This window comes from Populus euphratica, unplaced genomic scaffold (assembly GCF_000495115.2).
Source record: "Populus euphratica unplaced genomic scaffold, PopEup_1.0 scaffold9.1, whole genome shotgun sequence".
NCBI lineage: Eukaryota > Viridiplantae > Streptophyta > Magnoliopsida > Malpighiales > Salicaceae > Populus > Populus euphratica.
In genome coordinates this window covers 2,361,689-2,373,689 of record NW_011499857.1, presented here as the reverse complement: position 1 = coordinate 2,373,689, position 12,001 = coordinate 2,361,689, and the positions used below count along the sequence as shown (strand labels likewise).

At 33.6% G+C, this 12,001-nt stretch overlaps 1 protein-coding gene across 1 annotated transcript; it reads left to right on the top strand.

Annotated features, from left to right (window-relative positions):
- The first annotated feature begins 8,349 nt into the window (after window positions 1–8,349).
- Window positions 8,350–8,739, top strand: LOC105123776 (mediator of RNA polymerase II transcription subunit 23-like). Its single transcript, XM_011023496.1, has 2 exons — window positions 8,350–8,432; window positions 8,523–8,739. The coding sequence occupies exons 1-2, from the start codon at window positions 8,353–8,355 to the stop codon at window positions 8,722–8,724; spliced, it is 282 nt and encodes a 93-aa protein (XP_011021798.1). The 5' UTR covers window positions 8,350–8,352; the 3' UTR covers window positions 8,725–8,739.
- Window positions 8,740–12,001: the final 3,262 nt, after the last annotated feature.

Sequence of the window (12,001 nt, the reverse complement as noted above, 5' to 3'; positions counted from 1 at the left end):
AATAACAATTAAGTTATTTCAATACACATAATATTCGTAAAAAGACAAATACACATCTCATTAATGCTGTGATAACAATGAACCTCCTGTGAGATGACATAAATACTCCCGACAGCCAGGTACTCAGTTTATTCTAGCTAGAATGGGGAAAACATGATGGACCATCCATGGTGTTTTCCCCTGTTGTGTTAGTTGTACTTACTAGTTGCATAATTTGTGTCTTGCCGTGGGGTATATATTCTTTTTTCAACAAATAAATTTATATATATATATGCTTTTTTAATACATTTTTTTAAATAAAAAAATTTATATATATATATATATGCTTTTTTAATATATTTTTTTAAATAAAAAAATTTATATATATCTTTCATTGTTTGACCTATTTTTTTAGCATGCACTCTTGAACTTTTTTTTTTTTTACATTAAAGATGAATAACATGTCATCTACTCAAATATATATATATATATATATCAAATAATATGTAGTTTAATTTTACTTTAATTTTGGCCACTACAATAATAGAAAAAATCATTTATTAAGGTTATTTTATCTAAAAATATATTTTTCAACTCGCCTCCATCAAAAACACTTAAAGAACACCATAAAAACCATAATAAACATATGCATTACCTAAAAAATCCAAAAATCCCTCTTAAAAAATGAAATTAATCAAAAAACAAAAAAAAAATCGATCTCATATCTATTTTTTTATGAACTTTAAGAGTAAAAAACACATAATATGAATTCCCCTCATCAAATATAACCATTTGACATGAATAATCAACTATTTTGGTAATAGAAATCAATGTTAAAAATATTTTTCTCTCTATATCACTAAAATCCAGCTACCTCTCTATCAAATCAAAAAATAAAAAATAACAAAAATGAACTTTTATGTATAATATGAATTGAAAAAATATTAAGGTATCAAATACATATAATTTTTAAAATACGAGGATTAAAGTAAACTCATTATGTGAACTTTGAAGCCATCACCCATTATGATGCTTTTTTTAATATTATTATTTATTTATTTATTTTATTTTTAATTAACATGATTTAATTGTTCTTGAATTTGGTTAAAAGGATGCAATTACTTAAAAAATTTAAGAATTAAATTAAAAATATAAAAATTATAAATAATAAGTTCACGGTAAATTGTAAAAGGATGCACAATATCAACTTAATAGTGCTCTTTCCACGCTTTTTATTTTTTTTAACTTAATTGTAACTTATAATAATACAATATAATTATTATATTGGATTCATGTAGGTGTGCTCCGTTTTTTATATCATTTTTTTTTCTGGAGGGGAAGTCCCCACGAGGGGAGTGTTAAAAAAGACAGGCCTTTTGGAATATGCCGAAACATCTCATTTTGGGCCAGTCTAGAATGCCTCTGCCGACCTCGAACACTGGATTTGATTACAAAAACAGATTCCGTGCTTTGCCATGTGTGTTCGCAACACAGGCATCGTAGCAGAGTGCTTTGATTTTTGGACAACAGTGATGGAACCTAGATGGAATCAAACAGGATTGAGTAAAATCTGGCGGTCCAACTAGTTTGGGTTCATGTATCAGACAAGATACGCAAACAACTCCCTCCATTCTATCAACAGGAGGATCAAGCATTGACCTTGTCTCTTAAAATTTAAAAACATTTTTCAAGAGCTTTTAAAAAATATCAGTAGTAGAGTTAGAAATCGATGCCTCCATCTTCCACAACTATCACTTATCATTATCATTTCATGATTTATGATTCATCCACACAAGTACATAATTAACCATCTGATTTGATCACTTATCTATTATAAATTTTCGTAAAAAGAATTTGGGACCTGAGTCCTGAGTCCCGGGTCAGGTATAATTCCCCTGCTAGCGCTGGCCTTGGTTCCCAGTAAATTGGGCAATTTGTATATAAATTTTAAAAAATAAATGAATGAATATAGCAATAAAAATATTTAATGAAATAATACATTTTTACTTCTTGTTGCTAATGTCATGATTTATAACCACGACAATTGATTAATATCATGATTTAGAACCCTTACATCAATTATTTCGACCACTGTATCGTTACTTATTAATTAATCCACAAACGTTCTGAAAAAACACAATTTTTTGACAAATAATATATTTGTTTATTTATTTGTGTTTGTTAAATTTAAACTTACTGTTTTAGGATCTGACTCCTTTGTTGCAGGATCATTTCTGGTGCACAAAGACGATAAAGAATTAATTCTAGCATATCTCCTCGAAGATCAGACCAACACCTCTCTCGATCACCTTCGCGCAAAGTCGTCGTCAATATCAATCAATCCCTTTTTCTTGTTACAGAAACTGCAGCTCAGATTGAATGAAGAGACTGACATATGTGGTTTGATGTGTAGCTAAAGCTTATATAAACGAAAGACTGCACGATGTTGTTTCCTTTCCTCCTTAGGAATACTTATTGTTAATTTTACTAATTATGTGGGGATTCCCTATTTCCATCAATAAAATCCCAATTAAATTAGGATTCAAAATTTTCCATATGAAAATTCTCTACACTTTGTCCTATATGCTCACACTCATGCAGGCGTACAAAAGAGTTGTATTGCAAGAAAGAAGAATAAGCAACGCTCTCCAAGGTGGAAGGACTTTTTTTTGTCTATTTTGTAGGTACGCAATATATTGGGAACTCCATGGAAATTAATACCAGGGAGGAGGAAGAGCAGCCAACGCAATGGAGAAAACCAGACCTTTTTCGACATCTCAGAATGTAGTTACCATGTCAAAAACATCCCAGAGTTGCAAGGTAAACTTTGTGGGGTCAGTCTCTCCAACATCGCCTTCTGGAGGAAGTACTGATTCACTAGGTGGAAGCAGATCAAGCCCTTCGGTTTCAGGAATCAATACTTCAAATTTTGTGTTACGAAGTGGCTATACTTGCCGACAACTTTCTTGCTTGTTGATCCAAGCCTGTGGTCTATTACTAGCGCAGCTCCTTCCTGACTTTGATGTGCAAATTTACATGGCGGCATCGCGTATAATAAAAGAGAGCTGGTGGCTTACTGATGGCAAAAGGTCACTTGGGGAACTGGACACTGCTGTTGGCTATGCTTGGTTGGATCCAACATGGGCTGCTCAGGACAACACCTTTTTTTCTATTTTTATTTTTGTTATTCTCAAAATGCTCAGGTGCCCAAATTTTCATAATTATGCTAATTTTTTAATTAAAATGTTGTTGAACTCTGGCCATTCCTAAATTCTCTGAACTTGAGCACCAACTATCTTTAATAATGCAAAACCAGAACGGTTAGACAGGTTTAATGACCTTTACCGACCTTTTCTGATGATTTTAAAGCAAGCCATCTTGTTAATTCTGTAGCCCAAGTCATGTTTGTCAATAGTACACAACGAGAAAAATTCACATACCATGTTGGTGACAATGCAGTCATTTCATCTCGAGTATAACCTTGAAGCAATGGTGGGAGATGACAGGGTGTGTTTGGACAGCAGTAGTAGAGGTATCCAAGGTCACGGAACACACCCACAAGTCCTTGTGATGCAGGACACGGAGAGGAACGTAGAGCAATGGTGGGAGATGGCAGGGTGTGTTTGGACAGCAGTAGTAGAGGTATCGAAGGTCACGCAACACACCCACTAGTCCTTGTGATGCAGGACACGGAGAGGAACGTAGAAATAGAGGAAATAAGGAGGGGAGGAGAAGAAAGGTGCAAAGGAAGTGAGGATAGGAGGAGCGGGGTTACAGAAGAGAGGAAGAGCAGGGAGGCCATGATTTTCTCAAAATTTGATATCAATTCAACTACTACTTGATATAATAATAGATAGATATCCTAATATAGACACCAAAACCCTAAAATATAAAAAAGTAACAAACACATTGAAATCCCTAATTACTTCTAAATATTACAATAGCCTGAAAATAACTGTAGATTATAAATTAAGAAACATTAGAGCCACCAGCAGGGGTTGTGTCTAAGTGGTTGTTGGAAACACCCTTTTTCATTCGAACATGGTTTAAGTCTCAGTGAAAATGAAGTTGAAGGGTTCTTTTCTTTATGTCTCTTTTGGGTCTATCCTTATACGGTATGTTTATTATTCCAGCGTGTTTTATATATTCATTGAGCTTATAGGGTGTTTAGTGGACTCAAGAATTAATCAAGATGCACGTAAGCTGATCCAAACATCCCAATTATCATAAAAAAAAAAAACACTAGATGATCTATAATTTTGCTATAACAAAACCTTCCTTTCATTCTCCATCACTTGGTGGTGGCATGGGCAAGTCAAGAGAATTGTAAAGAAAGCTACTGCATTCTGAAGATGGCGAGGCTCTCGAAAATATAAGATGGCGAAGAGAGAAGCTGAGAAAGAACTTAGCGAAGGCTTACGGTAAATCCTTAAGCAACTCGCACCAAATTCTGGGCACACGGGAGGTGAGAGAGATGTGCAAGTTAGCATGACTAAAAGAAAAGAAGGGTAGAGATTTTAACCGAATAAGGTGCATTAGAGATAAAAATTAAGATGTTTTGACAGGAGACAATTAGGTCAAAGAGAGATGGTGAGGCTATTTGACCAGGTCATGAAAATGAATTTGGTGATCATAGGATTGCATTGGAAAACAATAACTTCAACTATCCTCGAAGAATTAAATCTTTTAATGTCAAAAAAGCTTTGAAGAACATGAAAATAAAGAACTTCTCATCTCCTTGAAGAGCATGTGGTATCCCTTTAACGGTTTGGAAATGCCTTGGGGAGGGTGGGGTGACTTGGCTAACCTAATTGTTCAGTGTATCGTGAACTCTTGGAAGATGCCAAATGAATGAAGAAGTACCTTGGTCCAACTCTTCGAGAACAGGAGGCATCTTTAGTTGGACAAACTTCTGGGCATTAAAGTCACACAAAGATACTATAGAAAATGGGTGGCATAACACTACATAAGTGTGTTGAGAACCAATTTGTTTTCGCATCCGGTAAATCAACAATGCAGTCAATCTTTGTATATATTGAGAATGATTAACAATGGAGTTCTTCTATATTTAAATTTTAGTTTAGTTAACAAAGGTTTTCATATTTCTTGCAGCCATTTCCTAATCAAGTATTATCATTACATGCCAGTATCCCGGATATATGCCATTCATTTTGAATTAAAAAATCGATCTTGTACATCTTGCCCGTTCGTCCCCAGTGAATGGTGGCAGATGAATGACTATTAGAGTTCAAATCTTATGGGATATTTTGTTCTTGTGGATAAGATATCCTAAGCATGCTACAACAAAAGTCCAACACGATAGGGGGCACTTGGCGAAATGGATACAATTAGGCAGTGTAGGATACTTATTAGAAAGGTCTTCCACTTGATGATCTACCCAATATTGGTGTTTCTGTTGCTGGTTATTAATGGATCAGATCAATAACCAAGATAAATTGTCATAGTCAAATAAACATTTGACAACTGAGGTTTTTATACGAGAGCCAGGCATCTTAAGGGTGCCTTCCATTATATTGGTCACCCGGCGATGACTGATGATTAAGGTTTTCATTCAAAAAAAAAGAGAGGAGGAACAACTTAAAAGTTTCTCAGGAAGTAAATCCATTCTGTGGAATCTGTTAGTTTGATGTAGTTTATGCTTATGACCAGCATAGAGAAGCCAAAAAACTAGAACTAAAATGTTGTTGTTAGGGGTTTATGAAGAGTTTTTAGATCAATACAAATGTTATATCTGCAAAAGAACTTAAATAGTTGAAACTGGAAGACATGCATTCTTTCATCTTAATCTGTAATCGTCTCCTATTTTATCTAGAAAATATCAGGTACTTGTGTCTTGTGCTCTGATTCATTGTTATAAATATCGTATTGCCAGGTAACATAATCGCCCTGCTACATTCTTTCTTTAGCAACCTCCCACGGGAATGGCTAGAAAGAACACAGGCTATCATTAAACATCTCAGGCCGCTAACATCAGTTGCAATGTTGAGGATAGCATTCCGTATAATGAATCCATTGCTCCCAAGACTTGCTAATGCTCACACGCTCTTCAATAAGGTATAAAAGCTACTCATTAGTTTCTATCTCCTCTTAAATGTTCACTAGGTGTGATTGTGATTATGACATGTCCATGGCCAACTCGTTGTGCCTTGTTTACTCTGTAATGAACTATCCGACCATGCTTGTACCATGAATTTCTTGAGTTGTTAAATCTAAAAAATTTGTAACTAGGTAAATAAGCTGAAAAATGCTGGAGCTTAAGTTTTTCTGGTGCTATCTTTATCACTAAAGTCATCATACCTTGTGATGGAGGACAACTTAGGATTAATTTCCACAAAAGATTAATGTGAGCTAGGGTTAGTGCTTGTTAGATTAGGTTTGTGTTGTATTTGCTTAGACAAAATAGGATGGAATAGAACTGTTAACAGTAACTCCCATACAGTAGCTGCCGACCTTCAAGGCAAGGAAGAATAATTAGGGAAAAATAGAATAAGAGTTGGAATCTAGGCTCCTCAGCTTCAAAAAATCTTTTAACTCAATTTTATTTCATAATTCACCTCTAAGGTAAACAGCGTGATTCTGTAATTCTTTTCGGTCTATTAATATGATTTCTTTATCTGAAAAAAGGAACAGCAAAATAGACGCATAAGTAATCCTTACTTGACTGAGTAAGCATTATAATAGGAATATATATATATATATACTATTAAAGATTGAGACACCAAATTCCTACGCAAGGCTAGGAACTTCTAGTAAATCAAAATTTCAAATATCCTTGTTGGAATATGCAGAACTTACAGTTCTGCCCCTGCTTAAAAAAATTACCCTTAACTTGGAACATTAAACCCCATACCAAGAAATCTACACTTCTTGATTGATTATTAAGCAATTGATCGAGCCTTGGGTTTGAGGTTCTTTCTTTATTTTGAAAAAATAGCCACCCCATCGCCTTATGTGATGTAGAATGATACGAGACGCACCTTGAATTTGTTGATTCGACTTTCTCCATGAAGTGACTGGATAAATTAAACAGGAAATGAAAAAAAAATGAAAAAGAAGGGGAGAGGAGAGAGGGATAGGAAAACCATGATGGTTGCCAAGGTATTGGGCTGATAAGCCTTGACCAGTGCTGTTTTTCCTCTTAATTTAGCAAAACTGGTCTTAAGTTTTTAGGTAGAAAGTAGGTGGTGATGTAAATTTGAATCAGATGGTAGCAAGTAGAAGATGCCTATAGACAACAGAGGATGAATAGAGGAAGGACAGGTGAGATGAAGAGAAATGTTAGGAAAATGACTTTCTGTGTGGAACAACCTTTACAAACTCCCCAAGTCTGGTGAAAACACTATACCCCAATTTAAGAACAGGGTCTATTGTATCAGGTGCATCATTCTCTTTCACGTAATATGCTTTATCTGATTTGGTCTACACAAGGGTGGTTGTTTTTGGGAAGTGGGGATAAAGACTAGAAACTATTGATTTACATGACTGCTTTGGATAATCATGTATAAAATTGTTAGGTCTTAAAGAATTTGAGAGCAGTGACCAGCGCACAAACACAGGAATCCATGTGATTTTGTCTTAGGGCTTGCATCGATGAAAATGATGAAATCTTGTTATATTACAAAGGGGGAAGATCAAATGCAATAATTGTCACCTGAATCTGGTGAACCCCATGTGCGAAAAGACAAGAAAAAACACATTATTAACTGAAAGGGAGTAGTCCCAGCTGCTAATCAAATTATCACTGTAGGCATCATGCAATATCATGAAGTAAGTCAGATAAAGGAATTGAAGGCACGGCATTGCAGTCTTTTGTCAATGATGATGATTTTAAGAATCTTGGACTTTTATTTTCTATATGGTGCTTGAGGTCTGAGTGGAACTTTTGATGGTTTCATTTATCTCATACATGGGTGGCGCCCCTTTGTTGCCTTCCAGCGGGGAAGGCAAGAACCATGATGGTCACACACAAATTTGACCATAAGAACCTTGTCTTTTTTTCAAATTATTTTCGTTGTTCTGCCAAGTCAATTAACAGTTTTTAAATCCTTGTTTTTTTTTGTTTTTTTTATTAATATCGATATTTAAGTTAATTTGCGTGTATTTTTATTAATACGATGAATCTTAAAATTAATTATTATAATCAAACTCAAATTAGTGATTTTAACAAACTTAAACTAGTGACTTTTTAAAAATAAATTTAAAACCTAACAAGTGACAGTTTCTAAGTCCTTGTTTCACCAGGAGGACATTGCCTTTCGAATATTCTCTTACTGGTTTGGGTTCCCAGTTCCCTTTTATGTTTGATTTTTCTCGACCATCTTTTTTCAGACCCTCTCGTTCTTCTTAAATACAATGGTTGATGTTTTTGCGAGGAGTTCACAGACATCAACTGCTGTTGAAGCATCAGAAATTGCAGATCTCATTGACTTTCTGTGAGTACAAATTTCTTTGAACTTTCTTTTATATGCTTTGAAATTCTATATGTTTAAAGAACTTACTTCAACAAAACTCGTGTGTGTCAGCCATCACGTTGTCCATTATGAAGGGCAGGGAGGTCCTGTCCAGCCTAACAGCAAGCCTAAATCAAATGTTCTTGCCCTTTGTGGGAGGGCAGCAGAAATTCTACGTCTAGATTTACAGCATCCTCTTTCCCACTCGAAACCTGACACGAATTCTTCCATATATGCTCCCACTCATCCAAAGCTGGTCCAGGATCCCCCATGACCTTTAGGTTTAAGCATTCTTCACGAGCCGATCATGAGATGGCTATAGTACCCTCCTAATTGAACTAGCTTTATATCCTCTGGGTTCTTCATGCAGCAGATTTTGCTGCACTATGTTGCTTTGGAATAAGAGAGATAAAATGAGTGAATGAAGAAAATCACAAGGTGCTTGACAGCTTCCAAACCCGACAGCGACGGAGAAGACATCCCAGTTTGAAGGGCACTGCCCTGCGCCGATTTCCTTTTGGTTCAGGAAAGCCTCCTCCTGTATCCATGCCAGTAAAAGAACCATGATCCCTTATCAGCCATAGAGGAGATACTGTACATTATTGTAAACTATTGCCAAGCCGGTTGCATCCAGGATACCTGAAGGCCAAGAAATGTCAGCAGAGAGTTGTTAACTTATGAATATCTGAATTTTGTAAAGCTATGAAATTTTATAAAACTACCTCAGCCCAACTAATTGTTTAACTTAAGAAAGTGGTAAAGCTGTGAAATTTTAATCATTGCACGGGACAGGAGCGTCAACTTGTATCTGAGTCCGGTAAGGTTTGAGGGTGTCTCAAAGGGACTCCAAAACTTTGTTGTCTATCAATTAACCCCCCTGAGGTTTTGATACATTTTCAATTTCCCCCTTTATCTGTCTAGTACAACTGAGAAATTACACAATCGATACTTAGGGTCTCGTGTATCAAGCGTAAAATAATTTATTGTGGAGTTTATTGCTTTCAAAAGAAAGAATAAGATTTTATAAAAGCACAATAGCCAATCAATACTACTGTTATTACATCTTACAGCACCAGTTAAAACACGGCAAAACTAACATGTATAATGCTTGGTAATTGACTCTTGTGTTTTTGATAATTTACATCATAATGAACTGCTTTGTTTCTTGTTAAAGGCATGTTATTAAAAAATAAAGTTCTTTCTTTTTAAAATATATGGGAGCTGTTCAAATATAGTAACAATTTGATATTTTTAAGTGTCATAAATATCTTTTTCATATATATATATATGAAGATTTTAATTTATATCTTTTCATATATGTATATAAAACCACAACAAAATAATATGCCAAAAAGAAAATTAAAATCAAAACACAAAATTAATGAGAACCATTCAAGTTTCAGAAAGGACAGCCACTCATAATTTGGTATGATCTCATCCCTTTGTTTGAGCACGTGATTTGTGTGCACGCCACAACTGGAATTGGAATTATTCCACATGTCGGCCACATTGCTTTCACTTCTTCCTCTATCCTTTTTTTTTTTTTTTGCCTGAAGCAAGAATCTAGAACTGGCCTTATTGTTAATTTATAAAGAAATACCATGAATATAACATTGGAAACGTACGTTGCAATTAATATTTTGTATTATAAAACATGATATAGATATCTTGTATTCATAACACTATGATACTTTACATAAATAATTTTCTTTAAAATAAGAAATTAGAAATTAGAACCGTGCAAAACCCATATATGTACATCTATTTAACTTTTAACTGTAAAAGCCATTAGTAGGCTTAATAAATAAGATATTTTCTATCTTTAAATTATAAGACATGAATTTAGAGGTTTTTTCTCACTTTGCTTGAAGTTACCATAACTTCAATAAAAATAAATTATTTCATTTTAAAAAAAATCAAAATAAATAAAAAGACTCTTAACTTTGTACCATGGTTGTTGCAACTCTATCTAATTAGCTGTATGTGTGAAAAATATTCGGTAACATTTTTATGCTAATATGACTTAAAATCCTCAATATATAGCTTCTAACTTTTGAATTCTGAATAACCTTTTTTTAAAAAAAAATAATAATAATAATGCTTCATCACGTCTGCCATCGACTTTTATGAAAAAACCTCCCAAAAGCTCTAACGAAGCCCAAAAGCCCTTTTTCCAAAATCTAGCCGAAAGCAATTTCAAAAGGCCGTGAAAGCTAACACCCTTGTCAAACCGAACCTAAGTTTACTTAACTAAGAATACTCGAGAGACAAATCTAATCCATATGGCCCACCACGTACCTAGCACAGGACCAGAAAATTTGGTCCGGGCAACCATAAAACCTTGGAAGTTGAAATGAATTCTTTCTTATTCATGATGAAGCATCAGTAAAAAGAACAAATATAGAGCAGCCCCATTTATATTTTTTTATTCACCATTGTACTGTGTTGATTTTTTTCTTTCGCGTGAAGTTTTGCTTGTCATTAAATCAGGGGTATTTCTTTTATTCTATATCTTTGATGTTATAGATTTGTTTGAGAGTATTTTTATTGATTTAATGTATTTATAAAAAATAAATAATTAAAATACCTCAAAGTATTAAAAAAGCAAAGGATTATAAGAGTATTTTGATAATTATATTTTTTTATACATGGTAGAATTATACATGTATTCTTAGATTCAAGAAATTCAATTTATTAGCCAACATGCCCAATAGTTTTAGATGCTAAAAAATAAGCTTTCATCGTCTTATATTATTCCTTGCTATCTCCTTTTCCATTTAGAGTTACACGTGGTGTGTATGCGTTGTCAATTTATTGTTGGTGATCTTTTCTTCTTCTTTTTTTATTTCTCACTCGTAACTCGATAAATACACTATAATCCTTGTTGTTATTGGTATTTATATTCGGTCCTTTTAGTTTTGATTTATGTATTTTTCTTCATTTAACCTTTTGTTAAAATTTCATTGTTTTTCAATTTAACCCTTGCTTGTAATTTGTTTAGATAATGTTTTTCAATTCAGTCCTTCTACTTTTAATTTTTTTTCCTTTGTCCTAGCTTTCAATTTTATCCTTTCTAATTTTTGTTTCTTCAACAATAATAATGATTCTAATTTGATCTCTTTTTTTTATTTTTTATTGTTTTTCTTTGCCCTTTTATCAAAGCTTTTATAGTTTTCAATTATATGTTTCTAATCAAGTTCACGACTTATTTTTTCAATAACAACAATATAATAATAATAATAATAATAATCAAATTAGTAACGATGATGACAACAATAATAATAATAATAAATTAAAAAATCAGTGATAATGGTAAAAATAATAATAGTTGTGATGGTGGTAGCGGCGGCGGCGGTGGCATTTATATCATTGCTATTACTAATAGCGGTAGTAATTGTAATAACAATAGTAACGATATTAATAATTATGGTGATGGTGGTAGTGATAGTGATGGTATTAATAACTGTGATAATAATATTGATGATAGCAATAATAGTAGCGGCAACAATAGTAATAGTGACAACGACGACGATACTTACAATAATACCAAT

Bases quoted from the DNA above. Each gene is read 5' to 3' on its own strand.
- LOC105123776 (XM_011023496.1), top strand. From the start codon at position 8,353: ATGGTTGATGTTTTTGCGAGGAGTTCACAGACATCAACTGCTGTTGAA. The intron at 8,433-8,522 runs GTGAGTACAAAT...CGTGTGTGTCAG, and splicing joins GCAGATCTCATTGACTTTCT to CCATCACGTTGTCCATTATG.